At 48.0% G+C, this 23303-nt stretch overlaps 1 protein-coding gene across 1 annotated transcript in view; it reads left to right on the forward strand.

Moving 5' to 3' along the window:
* Window positions 1-23303, forward strand: part of DNAH9 (dynein axonemal heavy chain 9) — a 337407-nt gene that overhangs the window by 218942 nt on the left and 95162 nt on the right. Inside the window, exons 49-50 of the mRNA XM_058704720.1 lie at window positions 7172-7428; window positions 17201-17626. Of these exons, the coding sequence (XP_058560703.1) occupies window positions 7172-7428; window positions 17201-17626 (683 nt within the window). The remainder of the gene's footprint in view (window positions 1-7171; window positions 7429-17200; window positions 17627-23303) is intronic.

The raw sequence follows: 23303 nt of genomic DNA on the forward strand, positions 1-23303 counted from the left end.
CTCCCCTTCCCTCATTTCCCATTTAAGAATTAACAACTTCTGTACATTTCCTAAACGTGTCTCAAGTGTACCCTCTTGTTGTATCCCCGTTTTCTATGTCTTGATTCAGACACTTCTTACCTAGGTCATTTCAATACATGGAACTCCCAGTGTCTCCCTGGTCCCGAACCTGCTTCACCTGCAACCTCTTGCATCACTCATCAGGCCAAAATCCTTGGGGTCATCCTTGAGCCTTCTCAATTCTCTCTGTCACACACACACACCCTGTGCCCAAGCATCAGAAAATCGCCATTGGCCCTAACTTCAGACGAGCCCCGAATCCCCCCGCTGTGCACCTCCCACGCTGCTACTCCCCCGACCCAGGCCACTGATCCTACCCGGGTAACCACAGTACCTTTCCAACTCACTTGTCTGCTTCTTCTTCTGTTCCTCTTGGGTCCGTCATCATTGGAGCAGCCAGAGTGATCCGTTCAAAACAGGAATCAGAGCATGTTACTTTTCTGCTCAAAACCCTGAGATGGCCCCCATTTCCCTCGCTAAAGTGGCGCCCCAGTCTCCTCTCCCACCCTGCCCTGCAGACTGTCAGACCTCATCTTCCGCTGCCCCACGCCCGCAACATTCCTCTCCAGCCATGCCGCCACCTGGCTCTTCCCTCAGACACGCCAGGCCTTTGCACTGGCTGTTTCCTCTCCCTGCCTGTTCTTCCTTCTCTCACCCCCACGACTCACTCCCTCATCTCGACTTCTTTGTTCACATGTCACCTTCTCAGTGAATCCCATTCTGATGGCCCCATTTTAAATTGCAACCCCACCCCATTCCCAGGTCCCTTACGGGGCTTGACTTCGCCTCTTTCCCCTACTGGTTGTGTTTACTTTTTGTGGTCGATCCCCATCTGTCAGACAACCTCTGCGTGGACAGGGATCCTTATTCTGTCCTGTTTGCTGATGTGTCCCACATGCCTAAAACACTACCTGGACAGAGGGGGCATGCATGAAATGTTGAATGAATGAATGGCATTTTGTTTAGCCTCTCCCAACATTCTGGACCCACCGTCCAAGAGAAATATCTTGCAAGTCATAAATGCAAATTTCAGTTTCCTATTAACTGCATCAAAAGAAGTAAAAGGAAACTTGTGGCTTCCATTCTAACATTAGATCTTAAATTTACCTAATTTTATCATATATTTTAAGAATACATTTTATTTAACCTAATACATCCATGATATTATCATTTTAACAGGTAAGCAGTGTATAAAGAAGTTATTGGTGAAATATTTTTTTTTTCCTACAAGGCTGCAAAGACTAGTGTGTGTGCGGTTATAATTACGGCACATCTCAGATGGGACAAGCCACATTTCAGGTGCTCATTCCCCAAACTAGACAGCACAGCTCTGGACCAGCCCCTGTCCGGCTATCAGACTGATCTTCACTCAAAGCATTGAGTTTTCTCTAACGTGGACCCTAATGTTTTAGACATTACATTTCAGACTCTCTGAACTTTTCTAGAACTTTCAAACTATACCCTTGCCTCTTTCGCCATCCTTTCTTCCTCCCTTCGACCCCATTGTACCCTGGCATTCAGCAATACTGACTGGTTGGAGTCACCCCAAATCTCCACAGCTAGTTCACATCTCTGTGTCTTTATGTGTGCCCCTGACTTGCCAGCTTGTGACTGTCAAGACGTAAACGGTTTGCTCCCTCCACTCGCAGAAGCCCCTTCTAAGTTGTGAGAAGATTTTCATTCCATTCTCTGTGGTTCCATCCCGACATTATGTTTCTTCTCTTGTATATGTCCTGCCACACTATCATGGCAGCATGATACGCAAGGGCAGACACCAGGATTCATTGGCACGTAGTAGGTGTTCTCTAAGTGTGTGGATAAATGGGTTGATGACAGATGGCTAGGCAACCGAGCAAATGAGTCACCTACAAGCTTAGAATGGGGATGGAGGGTGGGCCCCCCAATACTGTTTACATGGTGTATATTTCATACTTATGGATGGTTATGAGGATAATTCTTCTTGTAAAAATGCTATCTTGGCTTCTGATGTAAAGCCTTCATCTGAAATTGTTCCTTTGTAGAAAAAAGCCTTAAGTATATCCCCATAATCTTGGTACAAGGGTAATGACTTGAATTATATTGTATAAGTATCCTACTACCCACTTATGACAGATTTTGGTATTCATAATCCAGCAGGAGTGGGCTACGTGAATCTCAGCACTCTGGCTCAGATGGACTCCAGATTTATTTAACAACGATCACAATATTAGGAGCAGCGATGATAATGATAATAATGACAAGAATTAATAATTATATGGTCATCTAAAGTTTATAAACTTCAGACACAGTTTCACGCTTAGACTCACCTGGTCAGAAACACCACTTTATTTTTCTATACCGAGATTTGACTTAGCTCCAGATCTGTCTTTTTTGTTTAAGAGTAGGAAATTCTCGGGGCGTCTGATGGCTCAGTTGGTTAAAACGTCCGACTTCAGCTCAGGCCACGATCTCGTGGTTCCCGAGTTCGAGCCCCACATCAGGCTCTGTGCTGACAGCTCGGAGCCTGCTTCAGACTCTCTGTCTCCCTCTCTCTCTGCCCCTCCCCCACGCTCGCCCGCTCTCTCCTGCTTTCTCTCAAAAATGAAGAAACATTAAAAAAATTTTTTTGTTTAAGAATAGGAAGCTCTTGGGGCGCCTGGGTGGCGCAGTCGGTTAAGCGGCCGACTTCAGCCAGGTCACGATCTCGCGGTCCGTGAGTTCGAGCCCCGCGTCGGGCTCTGTGGGCTCTGTGCTGACAGCTCGGAGCCTGGAGCCTGTTTCCGATTCTGTGTCTCCCTCTCTCTCTGCCCCTCCCCCGTTCATGCTCTGTCTCTCTCTGTCCCAAAAATAAATAAAAAACGTTGAAAAAAAAAAATTAAAAAAAAAAAAAAAAAAGAATAGGAAGCTCTTGGGGCGCCTGGGTGGCTCAGTCGGTTGAGCGTCCGACTTCGGCTCAGGTCATGATCTCGCGGTCTGTGAGTTCGAGCCCCGCATCAGGCTCGTGCTGACAGCTCAGAGCCTGGAGCCTGTTTCGGATTCTGTGTCTCCCTCTCTCTCTCTGACCCTCCCCCGTTCATGCTGTCTCTCCCTGTCTCAAAAATAAATAAACGTTAAAAAAAAATTAAAAAAAAAAAAAAAAGATAGGAAGCTCTTAATCTTACATTTCTGGTCGACTTGGTCACTTCAGGTTAAAAAAGTCTCTGGAGGGCAGTCAGTTCAGAGTGTAGTTCTACCTTGGGGCTGTCTCCGTGTGAAGGGTCTTTTGCCCCTTTGCATCTCGGTGGTGGTGGTTTCAGGAGGCAGCCGGTGAGGCTTCATGTGTGGTCTTCCAGCTCTCACTGGCTCTGCTGAGGGTGGCTGGTTCCGCTGGGTCTTTGGGTGGCATCTTCTGTCTTTGCTGCTGCCTCACATGAGGGTGGTGTTACTTCTGTTCCTTCTCTTAGCACCATCAGAGCCCTCACCCCTGACCTGGGTCTCACGCCATCTCCTGGCATCTTCAGGACACACTGTCACCCTCACTTCTATACCTAGCTCAAGTGTACTCATGAGGGAGAAGGGCTGTTGGACTGAAGAAATGTTCATGAGAGGCCTACAGTTCATTACCAGTTCCTCCATCTAAGATTTACTCCCCAAGTCTGTTCGTCTGGAGACTCTTAAATTCAGTCTTTCTTGGGCTTTCAAAGAATCTCAGGCCACCGAATTTACCTGAAGTTGACAGTTCAGTAATTTACCATGACGTAGGCATCAGGACTCTTTTGGTACAAGTGAAAAAAAAAAAATGAGTTCAAATTCACTTAGCAAAAAAAGAGGAAAAAAGAAGAAAAGGAAAAGGCAGGAGGGGAGGGGAGGGGAGGGGAGGGGAGGGGGGGGTAATGAGATTACATGATATATTTATCGGATCTTTTTGATGGCAACTGACCAAAATCCGGCTGAAGTTGGTCTAGGCAAAACAACAACAAAAATAAAACGAGCTGTTTCATAGAAGTGAAAATTCAGAGATAGAGCTTAATATTGACGGGGCTGGAGCCAGATTCTCACTAAATGTCCCTGTCCAGGCAGGCAACCCCTTGGCCCCGCCAACCTCAGACTTCTATTCTGCCTGCTTTGCAGCTTCACCATAAGGAGGAGTTCATCTTTCCCAGGATTTTATAGCAAGTTCCTGGGGTAAATGATCAGTAGCTCTGATTGGCCTCTTCATATCATTGGTTTGCCCATACGTGAACCATTCTCTGTGACTTGGATGCTCTCCTTGGCCAAGTGAGGATCAAAGGACCACCTTTGGAGTCAGCCCCACCCAAACCACGAGGACTAGGGAAGGGAATATTTCCCAAGGGAAATTCAAACTGTATTTCCAATACAGGGATGAGAAGTTTTATTAGGTAGACAAATATAACAGATGTCTACTGCAGATGGGAGACCACTACGTCTAAGAAGAGAAGCCTACGTGAAGTGTGAATTCATGGGAGAACGTGGTGGGTGACCAGAAGGACCCGGGGGGTAAGAAGGCAAAGACCTCTGGGCCTCTAACGCTCTGCGCACTAGGGATTGCTGTTGATGATCCCGGGTTTTCTCTCTTCCTTCTGTGGCTCTGAGGAGAAGGTCCCAGGAAGCTTGGCCTTCCTCTTTGGCATCATGTTCCTGGTCCTCGGAGAGAGGACGGTCTCTCACCACCAGCCTCTTGGCACTCCACTCAGTTGACATTCCCCTCCCACTTATATTCATGGAGCTGGCAAGACTGAAGAGAGGGTCTCTTCCTTGTTTTTGTCCCTCTCCCCCTTGACCCTCCTATCTGGGGGTGGGGGTGGGTGTCTAAAGAGGAAGAGATCCAAGGAGGGGCTCGAATACTTTGAATAAAGGCGAAGAGAAGAGGAAATTTTAACTTGACCTCTTTCAACTTCCTGTTCTGACCTACTGCAACTTCCTGTTCTAAGCTACTTAAACTTCCTGTTCTGTTGCCAAAGAGCCATGAAACGAGCCTGACTTACGCCCTCTCTTCAGCTTTGTGGGGAGCGGCCTAGTTCTGACTGGCGGGACCCTTGTGTCACTGCTTGTCACAGCTCGAGAGCTACGAAGCTCCCATCCACAGTTCTGGTGTTTGCTTACCTTGGGCCTGAGGTCGTACACCCTATCTATAAGGCACAAAACAAACAGACAAACAACAACAGAATTAAAAAAAAACAACCCACTCCAATTTTCTCAAATCCCCAGATTTAAAAAGGAACAAAAAGTTACTGGTGTGCTTGCTGACTGCAGTGATTATGTGGTTCAATCATTTTGATTTACAATTGCATCTTTGCCCTTGTAGAAATAACTCCCTGCAGCTGAACTAAGGGATTTAGAAATGGATTAACCTTCCAGCACGGGAATATAAGACTTGTTCTCGGGAGCAGGCCTTCATTTGAGGTTAACAAAAAGTCTCCAGTTTCCATGAATACACAAAATTAAAGAGCATTCTTTCTCCCCACCCCCCCACCCCCCGCTTTCCTTTTCTTTTCTTTTGATCTGCCATGAAAAGGGAATTATCAGCAGCATCTAAGCCTCTGTTTTATTTTTCCCCTTATGCATTTTGTATCATAAAGCATTTGAATCTGTTTGACGTATTCCAGGAGCTCTGCAGTAATCTTGGGTTGTTGCACGAAATAGACTGCAGAAAAATGAGAGGCGGGAGGGCATTTTGCGATGTAAAGTTTATGGGCCCTATTGCAAATACAAATGGCTTTTTTTTTTTTTTTACTTCCCAGAAATAAACAGATCTGAGTCTTCTTTCTGCAGACGAAAGGGCCATAAAACCAGGCCATTGGGTCTCAAACCTAGGTGGGCACCAGATTCACCCAGAGGGCCTGTTAAAACACAGATCGCCAGGCCCGCCTCCAGAATTTCTGACTCAGTAGGTCTGGAGTGGGCCTGTGAGTTTACATTTCTGGCAAGTACCCAGGGGATGCTGTTGTCGGTGGTGGTCCAGGGAACCACACTCCGAGAACCACCACACTCTCCGGAACAGACTGTACATAGAAAACCATGCCTCCGTCTCCAGGGGGACAGAGAAATGAACGGTTTCCTCCGTGGTGAGCTTCTTCACTTCCTCCAAACGCATATGAATTCAGAGGCCCGATGGGGAGAGCCCATTGGGTTCTGGTCTGGGCCACTGGGTCCGTGTCAACCTGGTCATCTGTTTCCTGAAAGGACTGCGGAACTAGACTAAGACCAAACCAATGAGACCAAGTGAACGCTCTCCACGCAGAGCTGGCTCCAGCGGGCACCTGGTTTTTGGCAGAGATTCAAAGGCAGCCCGCAGGGTGGGAGGGCTTCTTGGTGGGCAGAAAGGAAAGGTGTCAGATGTGTCCCGATGGAGGCTGGTGGCCTGCGGAGCTGGAGGGGGGCTCCCTAGAAGTGGGCATCCTGTGTGATCAGTGGGGGGAGCGTGTTTGACTTTCTCTGGCTGCTCCTAAGTGGGAAGCAGGGGCAAAAATTAAGGAAGTCGTCCGTTGTTAACCAAGTGCTGGCCATCCGGGGCCGATTGCCGCAGAGGCTGCTGTCTGTTTGTCTCCCTGGATTGTGACGTATTCGGGAGTCTGGCTCCCTGAGCTGGTTATTGTATATAACGGGTTGGTCTCCTGGTCGCCAGGAGATTGCAGTTGCGGGCCAGCGTTCAACTCTGATACGCGGCCTGGTCGCTGTCTGTTCGTACATTCAGTCTTTCAGGATGCACGGGACGTACTCACTTTTTGTAACTTGCTAAATTCTCGGTGTACTTCACGGTGGCCAGTTCCAATTAGACAAGGACTGCTTTTTACAACAGCCCCCGCTCTGCACCAAGTAGTATCCGAGGCAGGAGGAGTTTTATGAGACGCAGGCACCAATGGCCGTGGGAAGCAGCCTAAGTCACGTGGGCACGAGGGAGAATCTTGCTTAGAATCTTCCATCCGCCACATTTACCATAGAGGGAGGAAGAAGAGAGAGTCCAGTGCCCCTTTCCGCCCGCGGGGTCAGGGCGCTTGGTCCCAGGTGAGAGCTCAGCTTAGGCGCCTTCGCTTCAGCAGTTGGCCGTTTTCCTCTAGAGGGTCAGACCCCCAGGGCCGTGTCCCAACTCCCTCTGCTCCCAGTAAGCCCAGTGCTTCTCTGCCTCAGGTAGATGATCTGAAAGCCAAGCTGGCCACCCAGGAAGTGGAGGTGAGACACAAGAACGAGGACGCAGACAAGCTGATCCGGGTGGTGGGCATAGAGACGGACAAGGTGAGCAGAGAGAAAGCCATCGCGGACGAGGAGGAGCGGAAGGTGGCCCTCATCATGCAGGAGGTAAAGCAGAAACAGAAGGACTGTGAGGACGACCTGGCCAAAGCGGAGCCGGCGCTCACAGCAGCCCAGGCAGCCCTCAACACCCTCAACAAGGTAGGACGATCATCCGTCCCGTCTGCTCGCCCCTCGCGGGGCCAGGGGGAGGCCCCTCCGACCCAAAGACAGCGCGGTACCCTGGTGTCCCAAAGAGGTACAAGAGCAAAGCTGGAAGGCTCAGGGTGGGATCCAGCTGTCACGGGTTTATTCATTACGCCACCATTTGTTGAAACCGCCTGTGTGTCCGGCTCCGCAGAGGACCAATGAAATCCCAGAGGCGTGAGTCTTAGAACCAATCAGAACAGGAGATGCCAGCTAGTCCCTCCCCCACCCCCCCCCCCCAACTTCACAGATGACAAAGCCAGGGCCTCGAGAGGAGCACCGACTTGTCCAGCGTCACAAGCCTCATTAGAGCCAGACTGGAGCTCACACCCTCAGGATCCAAGTGCAGAGATCGTCCAGCTAAGTAGCCCGTGGTCGTCTTACCCATTTCGTACCACCGGCCGCACGAGCCTCAGGAGGCCCTATGGAGATGTTTAGGACAGGAGACGGAAACCCATGTTGGCTCCAAAATGGGGGGGGGGGGGGGGGGGGGGAACCCTACAAAATCAAAATTCACAAATATTCCACCGTTCACGGCACCCGTGTATCAATTAAAGTCAAGCCCTATCCATAACCATTTGGTAGGACAGGCATGGCTTTTGAGACGTATTCACAAGGTGCTTTTGATTGGATTCCTGTGAAATGTATCCCAGGTATGTGTGCGTTGGACAGGTGAGAATTAGCTCCTTCTTCCTTTTATCGCCTTTTTGCGATTATGCTTCTTTCCCGTTCCGATAACTGTGACTGAGGGGCCAAGGGGAGAAAGGGAGAAAAGGGGGCCGACAGACTCAGGTCATGAGGAGCAGGTGGCAGAGAAGGACCGAAAAGCTGATCCTCTCTCTGTTGGATGGAGACCCTCCCCCAGTCATTGGGACCTCTCCCCTGCAGGGTGCTTTCTCCTCCTCTCCCGAGTCTGGCAATTCACATGCCCTTCCACGTGGGCCACTTGGCCAAGGTCTGAGACATCCTGTGCCATCTGTGCTGTGCAGGCAGCTCACCTCAGCTCCACAGAGGACACCTGTGCCTCCTTTCCCCAAATGCACTGAGAATGTCAGCCACCCATGCAACGTGCTCTCCCTCGTTCTATGGTTGGTGGGGGGGGGGGGGGTGGTAGGAAGGCAAGCCAGCTGTTCTCACACATTCTAGATTTCTGGGGTATGCATTAGACCCCAATACACTGTGTCATGCGGACTACACCCCACACCCTCCTTTAAAGGCAGAGTGGGTGGGACTCACCAGCAGGTCTCACGGAAAATTCTTAGTCCCCAACTTGCTGACTCTGACACCCTCAGTGCAGGTGAGGCATTTGACGCAAAGCACTGGCCTTCTGGAACCTCCATCTCACGCCTCACTTTGGAATGTAGCATCTAGTGGTTTAGGACCTCATCAAATCCAAAGCTAAACTAGGAACACTGTAGAATCCTGTGACATATAGCTACGTATACATTGGAAGTTGAGCTACGAGGGCATTCTAGTATATCTAAGGATGGGGGGGTGGGGGGTGGGGTGGGGGCTGGATTCCCTAAAGATTAAGGCAGCTAGAGCCAAAAAGGCCATAAACAGGCCTCTACCTACATCAGGAGAGAACTCAAGGTTCTCCTTAGGAACTTGGGTACCATCCGGTGGAGTAGGAGTTGGCCCCATTACGCCACCACATCTCAGGCTGAACCTTATAGCACAGCCAAGCCAGGCTGCCCCTCAGAGCGTCATCCACTGGCCGGCCTCCAGGCCTTTGATTAGCCTGGACCCCTCCCCACCATCATTGTTTAGGGCTCGCTCTCCTATCGCTTCCTCCCGTCTAAATCCTACCCGTATTCTAAAATCAGACTTAACATTCTGGATCAATCTCACCCTTTTCTGATTTCCCGAGCACGAAACACGAGACCACTTTTAACATGAGCCGCGTCCAAATACTGGGTTGGCTCTGGGTGTGATTTTCTCTTTGCTTGGCCTCTGTTTCCTCATCTGAGCAATGGAGGCGACAGTGACACAGTCCCATGAGGTTGTCATCGGGACGAAAGGAGATCATGCCTGAAACGTAGCTAACAGATGGGAGCCGCCGAGTCGGTGCTGGCTCTTGTCGGTGTCACCATCACCCGCATCATCACTTCTGCTTCCCCAAAACTGGAAACAAAGTGAACGCCCGTAAATACTTCCTTCCGGGTTAATTAGTTGGCCGGTTAGTAAGCGGATTGGTCGTTGGTGGAAATAAACATATAGCGGCGGACATCGTGGAAGCGATGAGATACGATACTGGAAATAGCGGTGGATTTGAAAGTCTCAACACTTCTGCCACAAAGGACATGAAACTCATTTTTAATGAGTGCCTACTGTGTGCCAGGCAAGATGATAGGTGCTTTCCTCCAGCCGGCTGCAGAGCCTGGCACACATCGCTGAGGTTCTTGACTCCTCGCTTTCTCTTCTCTGTTACATAGAAAGGGGCCGGTGCGAATCAATGAGCGCCTTATGTCACGCTCCCCTAACCAGTCAGCAAATTCCGTCAATTCTGCCTTCAAATATATCCTGAATTCAAATGCTTCCTGTCCTCTCTGCCGCTACCCCTCTGGTCCAAGCCACTGTCCCCTATTACCTGGACCGTTGCAGTAGCCTGTCAGTTGGCCTCCCCGCTTGCACCCTTGCCCCAGTTCTGTCTTTGTCCATTACAGCCACCTGAATAATCTTTTTTAAAACAGCAGTTTGACCACATCATCCCTCTGTTCAGAATCTTCCATTGGCTTCCCATCATATTCAGAATAAAATCCAAAGTGGCCCGGGAGGCCTTACAATTTTGCCCAGTTCCCTCTTCTGCGATGCCAGTTACTAGCCTTCCTCTTGTCCCTCTGACCCCCCCACACTGGTCCTGCTGTGCCTCAGACACTCCCAGCACAATCCCACCCCAGGGCCTTTGAACAAGCAATCACCTCTGTGTGCAGTGCTCTTCCTACACAAACCCCCATGCCTCCCTCTTTCAGGTATTTGCCCAAAAGTTACCTTCGCAGGAAACAAAGAATAAAAGTGCTCATTAATTTCAGAAAAAAAAAATTCAGCATATACAAGATACATAATATAACCCAAGGTGAACAGTATTTATGATCATAATCATGTCATAATCGCATTGAACATTAACTGAACTAAAAAAGTTGATATAACCATAATAAGTAGGAGCAAAAGGGAGGGCAGTATAATAGCTAAAATATTCCCACTCCGAGGAGGAAGTCACTTGTTAACTTCTAAAATGAAAAAAACAAAACATGTTCCATATCAATAAGGAGCAAAATCTGAAAGAAACGGGGGAAGAAATTGCCAGCCATGGCTTCTGGAGAGCTGGGGTCGGAGATAACCAGAGCCAAAATCAAGAGCCAGGCATTTAACGGACTGAGCCACCCAGGCGCGGGAGACAACGTTTTTTTTCTTTTAAATTGAGGTATAACTGACATAGAAGGATCTTCGTTTCGGGTGCACAACATCATAATTCAGTGTTTGCATGTATTGCAAAATGGTCACCACGGTAAATCCAGTTAATATCCATCACCACGCATGGGCTTGTGTGTGCGTGATGAGACCTTTCGTGATTTCCTCTCTTTTCAAATACATGGCACAGTATCGTCACTACAGTCTCTGTGCTGTAAATGACATCCCCAGGACTTATTTCCCTTGTAACTGGAAGTTGTACCTTTTGACCCCCTTTGTCGATCTCGCCTCCCCGCCCCCCGCCTGGTGGAATAGGATGACCAGATCAGCCTGTACGCCATGTGATGGAGGCATTATTGCTTCGTGAACCCCAGGATCCCTGGGGTGCCCTCAAACCCTCTGCATTCCCAGGACTCCCGGTATTTAATGACCACCTCCCTGTCTTCTCATCTTTTTCAAAGTTAACATTAAATCTTTAGTTAATACATAAAGAACACCTGTAAGTCAGAGCCCGGTGTTAAGTCTCTGCTTTGGCAGTTTTATTTCACTTTTATCGCTAAACTGAAATAAATCCAGTGTAACTTTTCCTTGCTCAGTTGAGGAATGGTTTTGCTTTGCAATTTCATGGTCTTTCCGCCCCCCTCCCCCTTACAAAGCTACTTAGAATTTTCCGTGTGTTTCCTGTATGTTTTTTACAGTGAACTTATTTCCTGTAGTCTATAAATAACCTATAATGTCTTTTCCATTATTAAAAATTGTCCAAATAGCATAGAATATATAGGGGAGAATATAACGTCACCTTCTTTTTCACCCCAACCCTGCTTCTTTCCTAAGAGAACTCCTGTAATAATCTGGCGTATCCATTCCAGCCATTTTTCTATGCATTTATATTTGTACAAATGCACATGTAAAATATGTCGTATTTTTTTTAAATTTTTAATGTTTGTTTGTTTTTTGAGAGACGGAGCCAGAGCACGAGCAGGGGAGGGGCAGAGAGAGAGGGAGACACAGCATCCGAAGCAGGCTCCGGGCTCCGAGCTGTCAGCACAGAGCCTGATGCGGGGCTCGAACCCGTGAACTGCGAGATCATGACCTGAGCCGAAGATGTTTAACTGACTGAGCCACCCAGGTGCCCCTAAAATATGTCATATTTTAAATATAAACAGATAACACTAACTTGCTTTGCCTCATGAAGTAAGACCACTTCAGGGGTGCCTGGGTGGCGCAGTCGGTTAAGCGTCCGACTTCAGCCAGGTCACGATCTCGCGGTCCGTGAGTTCGAGCCCCGCGTCAGGCTCTGGGCTGATGGCTCGGAGCCTGGAGCCTGTTTCCGATTCTGTGTCTCCCTCTCTCTCTGCCCCTTCCCCGTTCATGCTCTGTCTCTCTCTGTCCCAAAAATAAATAAAAAACGTTGAAAAAAAAAAATTAAAAAAAAAAAAAAAAAAAAAAAAGACCACTTCATGCCGGTACATACATTGAAACTTGAATTCTTCATAGGATTCCATGCTCTAATTATAACCCCCCCCTTTTTTTTTTTAGCTATTTTTCCATTGTTGAGTGTTTAATTTTGTTTTTTTTTCCTATGCAAATATCCCCATGCATAAATATTTATTGCATATGCAACCATTTCTCTGGGCCAAGAAGACGATAGTTTGATACAACAACTTGGCAGGATTAAATAATGCCTCTTCCACCCCAAAGATACTCACATCCTGATCTCTGGAACCTGTGAATTTTGTCTCATATGGCAAGTGTGACTTTTTATAGGCATGATTGAGTCAAGGGTCTTGAGGTGGGGAGGGTATCCAGGTGGGCCCCAAGTGCAATGTGATGGCAGAAACAAGGTAGGGGAAAAGCGGATGTGATATGGGGACACGAGCCAAGGGATGAGGCCAACCTTCTAGAAGCCAGAAGAGGCACACGACATAGTCTCCCCAGCAGCCTCCAGAGGGAACCGGCCCTAACACCCCCTGCCAACACCTTGACCTGAGGATTTCTCACCCCCACAGCTGTGAGCTAAGACCTCCATTGCGTGTTGCATTGCGTAAAGTCTCTAACTTTGCGTTAATTTGTTGCAGAAGCGATAGGAAGCTGACACCAAGAATATGCTCTTTTTTTGTATATAAATAATGACCAGTAACTGTCTAAAATGGTTGTTCTTGTCTATATTTGTGAATACTGCTTTTCCTACATCCTTGCCAATCTTAGACATTTCCAATCACTTTCACTTTCCTTCGTAAGAGAGCAAACATTTTATTTTTCATTTTTTAAAAAAACTATAGATGTTTTCATTCTGATGAGACTTGGACATCTTTTCAAATATTTAGATTTCTTCTTTTGTCCATTACTTGTTTCGACTGTGGTTGTTGTTGTTCATTTTCTTGTAAGAGAGCTTCCCTTTTTATTTCTAAAATTACAGGTTTTTTTAAATGTTTTATTTATTTTTGAGAAAGAGAGAGAGTGTGCAAACAGGGAAGGGGCAGAGAGAGAGAGAGACAGAGAGACAGAGAGACAGAGAATCTGAAGGAGGCTTCAGGCTCTGAGCTGTCAGCACAGAGCCAGATGTGGGGCTCGAACTCAGGAACTATGAGATCGTGACCTGAATCGAGATCAAGAGTTGGATGCTTAATTGGCTGAGCCACCCAGGCATATGTATATATATAATATATATATATATATATATATTATATATATATATGGTTTTACTACTAATCCCTTGGTATAGCGAGAACAGCAGCATGATGGCAGGAGGGGGGGTGGAGAAAGCCAGAGCACACCACGCCTAATGTTTGCTGCTTCAAACCTTGCCTGCCTTCTGAGAAATGTTTCTTTCCACCCTGTGTTCCTTTTAGTGGACCCCTCTCTTCCTGCTTGGCTGTAGGAGCCCTGCCTAACTAAACAAGATCGTTCCCCAGGACATTTTGAGAGGAAAAAGTCCCTTTCCCTTCTGGTTGCGATGTGATGGCTGTGACCTTGAAGCTGCTGACACCCATTCGTCCCCTGAGGGCGTTCGACCCACATGTTGATGAACGCCTACTGGGTTCTGGTTTCTGTTCCAGACACCGGAGCTACAATGATGAGGTTTTGGGGTGATGGTGGGGTGGTCCAGAGCCGATGGCCAAGAAAAAAATCTTGAAAAAGATGTCTTTGGTGCAAAAAAGTGATTTTATTAAAGCCCGGGGACAGGACCCGTGGGCAGGAAGAGCTGCCCTGGGGTTGTGAGGAGAGACTGGTTACATACCCTCAGGTTGGGAGGGGGTCAGGGCTAGAGTAAGTCTCTAGGGAATTTTGGAAGCAAGGTTTCCAGGACCTTGAGGGGCTAGCTGTTGCTAAGGAAACACCATTTATGACCATCTAATAAAACCCCAGTCATGAGACCCTTCAGATGCATATCAGGGGGCCATAAGCTTAGAGTACGATTGCCAGCATATATCTTGGGGCAGCTGAGATAAAGGAAATTGACTTGCAGAATCCTCGAGGTTGGGATAATATTAAGCTAAGGTTCTCTCTTTGCCCTCAGCAAAGTGTCGTCATCGAGGCAGCTGAGCTCCTGGAGGACGGTCACTCTGCCCGTTTCAAGGACTTGTCAGTGGGCGGTAGGCAATAAGGGAATCGAATTTTTCATTTGCCTTAGTTTCCCACATCACCACGGCCAGCACTTAAACTCCGTTCCTTTGTTCTCGGGTAGGCAGGAGTGTCCCAGGAATATCCCACAGATCCCGCCTGGAGGGAGGGGGTGCTGTTAGCCTGTCCTCTGCCCTCAGCTTGCCCCACGCTCCCTCATTAGTTAACAAGACAGATGGGGTCCCTCTTCTCTGGAAGGAGAGGAATATGGAGATCCAATAAGGAAAAAGGGGTGATTGTGTCTGATTGCCCCGAGTTCTCTGCAGCTCATCAAGGAGCCCATAAGAAATGATGAGCAGCGGAAGCTGACGGGAGAGTCTTTGTGAGTGGGCAGTGTCTGAACTGAGATCCTTCTGGATGAGAAGGGACGAGCCAGGCAAATAGCTTAGAAAGAAGCGTTTCGGGCAGGGCTCCTGAGGGAAGGATGAGCTTGGCCATCAGGGCACTAGAAGGAGGTGACTGGGGGCAGAGCTTAGTGACAGATGGAGGTGACGAGGCAAGTGGAGGGCAGTGAGGTGGGTCGCACGCCTTGCGACACGAAGAAACTGGTTTCTGCTGTGCAAAACAGAAGCGTGCACGGGGAGAAGTAGAAACCAGAAGGTCCAGAGAGTCCGTGAACCCAGTTCTCCTCGTCCTCACAGCCACCTCCAAACTCATCCTTCCGACCAAATGCATGAGCCAGAAAGTCCCCTTTGTACTTCAGTGGGGTCTTCTGTCACTACCATCAAAAAGGCTGTGATGGATCGGTCGAGACACACGAATATAAAAACGACTGGAAAGGGGCGCTGGTCGGTTGAGCGTCCGACTTCGGCTCAGGTCACGATCTCGCAGTCCGTGAGTTCGAGCCCCGCGTCAGGCTCTGTGCCGACAGCTCAGAGTCTGGAACCTGCTTCAGATTCTGTGTCTCCCTCTCTCTCTCTCTGCCCCTCCCTCCCCCATTCACACTCTCTTTCAAAAATGAATAAATGTTAAAAATAAAATAAAAAAGATTGGAAGGAATTACAGTAAAAAACCTTGGTCTGTGAGCAAGCATAATTCGTTCCAGAAACATGCTTGGGATCCAAAGCACTCATACATCAAAGTGAATTTCAAGAACCATTGGCTCAGGTGTGATCATGTGACTTTCGGCATCCCATACTATTCCTATCACAAGACATCGCTCCTTTATCAAGTTAAACTGTATTAGAAATGTTCGCTCGTCTCGCGGAACACTCAGAACAAGTTACTCACAGTCGAAGGTTTTATTGTACATTGAAATATTACCAGCAATATATCTGGGTGATAGAAAGTCAGCTTCATCTGCCATGCATTTTTGTATTAATTCAGTACGTTGACCGTGCTGAACTTACAGAATTTTTACGTTTGCAGGATTCTGCTTCTGATTGTATTTTCTGACTCTGGCCCCTTTCCCCCCAGCAGAGGTCACCAGGACAGGAGTGCCAGCACAACACTCACACAGGTGCTGTCCTTCATCCCTGCCCCTGACAGGTTTTCAAGACCAAATGTGAAAACAGCTGCAAAAACTGGGGCGCCTGGGTGGCTCAGTCGACTGAGTGTCCGACTTTGGCCCAGGTCATGATCTCGCGGTTCGTGGGTTCGAGCCCCGCGTCGGGCTCACGGCTGACAGCTCAGAGCCTGGAGCCTGCTTCCGATTCTGTGTCTCCCTCTCTCTCTGCGCCCCCCCCGCTCATGCTCTTTCTCTCAAAAATAAATAAATGTTAAAAAACAATTTTTTAAGGTCAGCAAATGGAGCATCTTCCCAGAGGCTTCCATCAGGAAGGTTCTAGAAATAATCCCCCTTCGTTTGTAGATTCCCAGGCCCAAGAGCACCCCCAAATGAATTTGGCACAGGGGACCTAATCTTCACGATCAAGATTTTTTCCCCCACTTACAAAATCAGCTCCCACAACGAGCACTTGTGAGGTCACAGGCTTCCCACCGATGGTCATGCAGACCTTAAGTCAACGTCACCTGTGTTCATGACAGTTTCACTTACAGATTAGCAGGTCTGTCTGCTCCCAATTTGCAGATGGAAACACAGAGGCCTGGAGAGCTGAAGTGACAGCTTGGGAAGGCCAACCCTTTCGGGCCACATCTTCCCAGGGCAAGTGACAGTTGGGGCCGAGGACAAACCCACGTGTGGGCAGAGGCAGTGACGGCTCAGGCTGTGCCCAGCCTTCGCCCGAATTATTTCTTGGCAGAAAATGTCACTTTGCTATCAGGGCAGTCAAGTGCAGTAGAACGAGCTGATGGAAGAAAGGAGTTTAATTAAAGGGAAAAAAATTGGTTGGGTTAACAGTGCCATTCTTTTCCATCCAGGATGGAAATTAATTTATAATAACCTTATCTTTTATTCATGGTAGGCTGCCCGTTTCAGGGTGCGCTGGCATCCCTCTCTTTTTCTGTTGAATGTGAAATAATCGTGCGTCTCTAATGGGCCGCGAGTCTGTTAAAGAGCCGAACACACAGAGCTGAGCCTCAGCTAGCCGTTCGGGAAGTCTGGAACCACCGGAGACCAGCTTTGGTGCCTTTTTGATGAGTCATGACATTTCAAATTCAGAGGGCTCGGCAGGCTTCAAAGCAGCCTGTTCAGATTGATCGCTCCGGAGCCCCGCTCCCATTAGCGGCCCAGGACATAGAAAGCCCATTGGTTTCTATGTTCGCCCCTCACAACCTCCTCCTCTCTCCTCAGACCAACCTGACGGAGCTGAAGTCCTTTGGCACCCCGCCACTGGCAGTCAGCAATGTCACGGCCGCGGTGATGACCCTCATCGCCCCCGGGGGCAAGGTCCCCAAGGACCGGAGCTGGAAGGCCGCGAAGGTCAGCATGGCCAAAGTGGACAGTTTCCTGGACTCCCTCGTCAACTTCGACAAAGAGAACATTCACGAGAACTGCCTCAAGGCCATCAGGCCATATCTACAGGACCCAGAGTTCAACCCCGAGTTCGTGGCCACCAAGTCTCACGCGGCTGCGGGCCTCTGCTCCTGGGTGATCAACATCGTGAAGTTCTACGAGGTGTTCTGCGACGTCGAGCCCAAGCGCCAGGCGTTGAGCAGAGCCACCTCGGACCTCACCGCCGCCCAGGAGAAGCTGGCAGCCATAAAAGCCAAAATCACTGTAAGTGAGGCCAGAGTGCCCCCAGCCCTTCTGGGCAGGCTCCCCCACTTCCCAGCACCTGTGCGTCGCGAATTTTTTGTTGTTGTTGGATGTTTGTTTCTTTTTGACAGAGAGCGCAGGGGAGGGACAGAGGGAGAGGGAGACACAGAATCTGAAGCAGGCTCCACGCTGTCAGCCGTGAGCCCGACGCGGGGCTCGAACTCACGGACCACGAGATCATGACCTGAGTCGAAGTCGGACGCTTAACCGACTGAGCCGCCCAGGCGCCCCCTGAGTGTCCTGATTTTTAGAGAGAGGCAGGAAAACCACAGTGCGATGCAAAAGCTCCTGATTTCTCAGTAGAGGCAAATTTTTTTCTTTCTCAGCTACTGTATAGTCCACACGAGACAAATCCACCAGACCGTTGGTTTTAGGTCACCTGCACCATTCTCTGGAAGCTTTTAAAAGCGGATAGTGTGGGGCGCCTGGGTGGCGCAGTCGGTTAAGCGTCCGACTTCAGCCAGGTCACGATCTCGCGGTCCGTGAGTTCGAGCCCCGCGTCAGGCTCTGGGCTGAAGGCTCGGAGCCTGGAGCCTGTTTCCGATTCTGTGTCTCCCTCTCTCTCTGCCCCTCCCTGTTCATGCTCTGTCTCTCTCTGTCCCAAAAATAAATAAAAAACGTTGAAAAAAAAATTAAAAAAAAAAAAAAAAAAAAAAAAAAGGAAAGGCCTTTAAAATGCCCAAACTTAATGAGTGCCTGGGTGACTCAGTTGGTTAAGCGTCCAACTCTTCATTTCAGTTCAGGTCATGATCTCAGGGTTCGTGGGTTCAAGCCCCACGTTGGGCTCTGCATTGACAGCCTGGAGCCTGCTTGGGATTCTCTCTCTCTCTCTCTCTTTCTCTCTCTCTCTGTCCCTCCCCTGCTTGTGCGCACTCTCTCAAAATAATTAAGTAAAAAAATTGAGTGCCCAAACTTAAGTTCCCTGAAGTAAAATGGACACAGTAACATCCCGCTTCACGAGATCACAGTGAGGACCAAAGGACAGCGTGCGCGCAGAGCCCATGGGACCACCCCCTGGGGCTCAGGCCGCCGCGCTGCCCTGGTCACGACAACCATCGGTGCACCACCTCTCCTGTCCTTCCTCCTCCTTCCGCCCCCTGTGTTCACTCACAGGCATGCCCAGGTGCTGGGGATCAGTCATTCCCGTGACCAAGTTCAATCCAAAACACTTCCTGGGTCCTTCACGTCTCCACGTGCGTTCCAGGCACATAAGATTCTTACAGCAAGTGCATGACGATGATAAGAAAGGGTTTTACAGACCATGAGACACAAGATGGCGGACTAGATCAAATTCCACGGCTCAGGGCGCCAGTTCAAAGATCCTTGAGACCAGTCTCTCTCTAAAGATGCTTTAAAGCAAAGCAGCTAACCTCTGTATGTTTGCCTTATGAATCCACGTGTTGCGGGCCCGTCTACTCAAAGCAGGTGATAATCACCACAACGATGGCCCTTCTTCAAAGAACACGAGGTGCGTAACACCCTGACGTCCGCAGGACTGATGGCTAAGGGGGAAAGTGTCCTGACGGTTTTCATACTCTGCAGACTCTCCCAGAAAAGTGTTAAGAACTGCATTTTGAAGGATTCTTTACTCAAGTTATTTTAACTAAAGGAACATTTGGTGCAGAGGGAATGTTTGCAAAATGTTTATACCTATTCAGTAGCCAACATTCGCATGATGGGCCCACTCAACGTGTGAAAGCAACGAGCAGATCTTTCAAATACTTGGCTACCTTAGGAAGGCACCGCTCTTCTGCCAAAGTGTTTTTTGGGGGAAAAAAATGTATTTTTGCTTTTAACAACCTTCTCCCCATCCTTTGCTTATCCACACTCCTGTCAGCGTCCCAAGAGTTTGAAAACTCCCCCACTAATGACAGAGGTGAGGAGCTGACATCCACCCCTAATGTGAAGGGCCACCCCGGGCAAGGAAATTCTTCCTACGTGCCACAGTGGCCATGAGCAGACTTCTCCAGTCCCCAAGACTTATTTTTAGGATTTTAGGATAATTCCAAGTAAAAAATGTTCTATCCAAGATACAGTTTAAAAAAATTTTTTCCAAACAGATTATAAAATACATAAAAACACAAATAGTTGTAGTTATACCTGGGGGGGGGTATATTTTTTAAAGTTTTTTTTTATGTTTATTTGTTTTTGAGAAAGCGTGAGCAGGGGAGTGCCAGGGAGGGAGGGAGACACAGGGTCCAAAGATCCAAAGCAGGCTCCAGACTCTAAGCTGTCAGAGCAGATCCCGACGCGGGGCTCGAATTCACAAACCACGAGATCGTGACCTGAGCTGAAGTCAGATGCTTAACCGACTGAGTCACCCAGGTTCCCTTGGGGAGATATATTTTGAATAAGTTTTGCTTATTGGCATTTTCTTTCTTTCTATAATGAGCATATACTAATGTTACAGTTTATAAAAATAATAGTAATAAGGGGCACCTGGGTGGCTCAGTCAGTTAAGCATCTACTTCGGCTCAGGTCATGACCTCGCAGTTCACGAGTTTGAGTCCCTTGTCGGGCTCTGTGCTGACAGCCGGGAGCCTGGAGACTGCTTCAGATTCTGTGTCTCCCTCTCTCTCTCTCTGGCACTCCCCAGCTCACACTCTATCTCTGTCTCTCTCAAAAATAAATCAAGGTTAAAAAATAAATAAATAAAAAATCTACAGGAGATCATTGTAAAAATCTGATTTCCGGCCAGTCTTAAAGTAATCAGAAGATTCTAAAATATCATGAACTAACCCTGGAGTTGAGTAGCACCTTGCCATCGCCATCCAGTCCAGTTTGGTCATAGTCCCCGCCAGTGCCTTCCCCAACCCCTCCCCCCCCCCCCCCCCCCCCCCGATGCTAGACTCATCTGACCAGCTTACATCATGTTCCTGACCTCTGCTCATCTGAACTTCTGACTTCCACCTGTGTGCTGGGCTGATGTCCTGTTTCTTTTTTTGTTTTTTTAATGAAATTTATTGTCTCATTAGTTTTCATATAACACCCGGTGCTCATCCCAACAGGTGCCCTCCTCAATGCCCATCGTCCACTTTCACGTCTCCCCCCACCCCCATCAACCCTCAGTTTGTTCTCTGTATTTAAGAGTCTCTTATGGTTTCCCTCCTTCCCTCTCTGTAATTTTTCCCCCCTTCCCATTCCCCATGGTCTTCTGTTAAGTTTCTCAGGATCCACATATGAGTGAAAACATATGGTATCTGTCTTTCTCTGCCTGACTTACTTCACTTAGCATAACACGCTCGAGTTCCATCCACGTTGCTACAAATGGCCATATTTCATTCTTTCTCATTGCCAAGTAGTATTCCGTGGTATATATAAACCGCATCTTTATCCATTCGTCAGTTGAGCCATCCTGTTACTTGATGGACCTTATGCAGGCAGTTGACTTTCTGCTAGATGAGGCCCTAAGGTGTTCATCCCCACATCTCCCCAATGATACCATCACGACAACTTCTTCCGGTTGACGTGACCTTTGTTTCTTGCCCTCTCACACAGAGGCAGCTTCGTAGGAACCCTCAGTTTTCAAGAAAGGATGATTACCCTTTCCGTCAGCTCTTCCCCCGACCTCCTCCCTCCTCCCTCCCAGCTTCTGTTATCATTACTGATTGTTAACTTTTGCTTTTGAGTCACCAAGACTTCATTCTGTTCTGCAACCAAAAATTAAGGGCCCCATGCTCTGTTCCCTGATCGGAAAAGTTGAAAAATCAGTAAATTCCAATTATATTCTATGAACCTACCTATATTGTTCATAGCAGATCTAACTGATACATTAGAATTACATGTCCTTTTTTCAGTAGAAATTTTCATTTGTTATTTCTTGGTAACAACCACAAAATGCTATGTGAGCTGATGAACAAATTCTGAAAACGTGAAGGATATACAATGAACACACAAAAATCGCCATTTCTATACATAAGCATTGAATGATCCAAAGAGGAGATTAAGAAAACAATTCTGTTTGGGGCACCTGGGTGGCTCAGTTGGTTAAGCCTCCGACTTCAGCTCAGGTCATGATCTCATTGTCCATGGGTTCGAGCCCCGTGTGGGGCTCTGTGCTAACAGCTCAGAGCCTGGAGCTGCTTCGGATTCTGTGTCTCTGACTCACTCTCTCTCTGTCCCTGCTCCCCTCATGCACTCTGTCTCTCTCTCAAAGTAAATAGACACTTTAAAAAAAAGAAAAAAGAAAACAACTTTTTTGAGGATAGTTGACCCACAGTGTTACATTCACTTTCGAGTGGACAGCATAGTGATTAGACAAGTTTGTATGTTCTGCTGTGCTCAGCACAAGCGTCGTTATGACTTGTCACCATACAAAGCTATTACAGTATCATCAACTGTATTTTCCATGCTGTGCCTTCGGTTCTCGTGACTTACCCATTTCATAACTGGGAGCCTGTATCTCCCGCTCCCCTTCACCCATTTTGCCCATCCCCTACCTCCTCCCCTCTGGCAACCACCACTTTGTTCTCGGTATTTATAGGTCTGATTATGCTTCTTATTTAAAACAATTTCTATTTTTAATACGTTTCCTTTTTAATACGATCTTTTCCCCTCCCCCTGGAGTTTCTACTTGCCTTTATTTTTTTCTCTGCCATTAATTCCTTTTGTATAGCCTCAATTACTCTTTTATTAAAGTTTACTTTTTATTTTGAGAGAGAGAACGCAAGCAAGGAAGGGGTGTGGGGGGGGGGGAGGTGGAAGAAAGAATCTCAAGCAGGATCTGCACTTTGCACAGAGCCTGACAGAAGGCTTGATCTCACGACTGCAACATTATGACGTGAACCAAAATCAAGAGACAGAAACAACCGACTGAGCCACCCAGGCACCCCTAGCCTCAGTTAAAATCTCCATGCAATCCAATATTCTGTCAAGTCCGTTTTTACTCCCAAGACCTTTCTCTCTTGTCCCCATCTCCAAACCCCAATCAGTGTTGGAGATTAAACACATTCACTGCTTTCTTGGGTTGGTTCTAAGGACTTCTAGAACCTCTGCCTTCTCCTTCCTTGATTTCTTGTTTGCTGTAGCTCCTTCTTAAGTAATTTTCTCAGACATGTTAACTAAGAGGTAAATTTTATGAAGGGTCCCAGTCTGGAAATGCCTTTAATTGACTTTTAAACTGACCCAATTGGGGTGCTTGGGTGGCTCAATCGGTTAAGCATCCGACTTGGGCTCAGGTCATAATCTCATGGCTTGTGAGTTCAAGTCCCACATCGAGCTCTGTGCTGACAGCTCAGAGCCTGGAGCCTGCTTCAGATTCTGTGTCCTCTCTCACTCTGTCCCTCCCCCGCTCACATCCTGTCTCTTCTCTCTCTCTCTCTCTCTCTCTCTCTCTCTCTCTCTCTCTCTCAAGAGTAAATAGACATTTAAAAAAATGTTTAAACTGATGTGACAATTTTGTAGAGTATTGAATTCTGATGCTAATTTTCTCCTCTTTACAACCCTGAATGCTTTATCCCTTTCTTTGGTGAGAAGTCTGGTGAACAGTCAGGGTCCCATTCCTTTGCCAGTGCACTGTGTTTCCACCTTTCTGGAAGTGTTTCCATCTTTCTCTTTATTCTTGGTGTCTGAAACTCTGTATGGATGTGCTTAGCTGCCGTGCTTTTTCAATTCATTGTGTTTGGCTCAGGGAGATTTA

This window comes from Neofelis nebulosa, chromosome 16, assembly GCF_028018385.1.
Source record: "Neofelis nebulosa isolate mNeoNeb1 chromosome 16, mNeoNeb1.pri, whole genome shotgun sequence".
Taxonomy (NCBI): domain Eukaryota; kingdom Metazoa; phylum Chordata; class Mammalia; order Carnivora; family Felidae; genus Neofelis; species Neofelis nebulosa.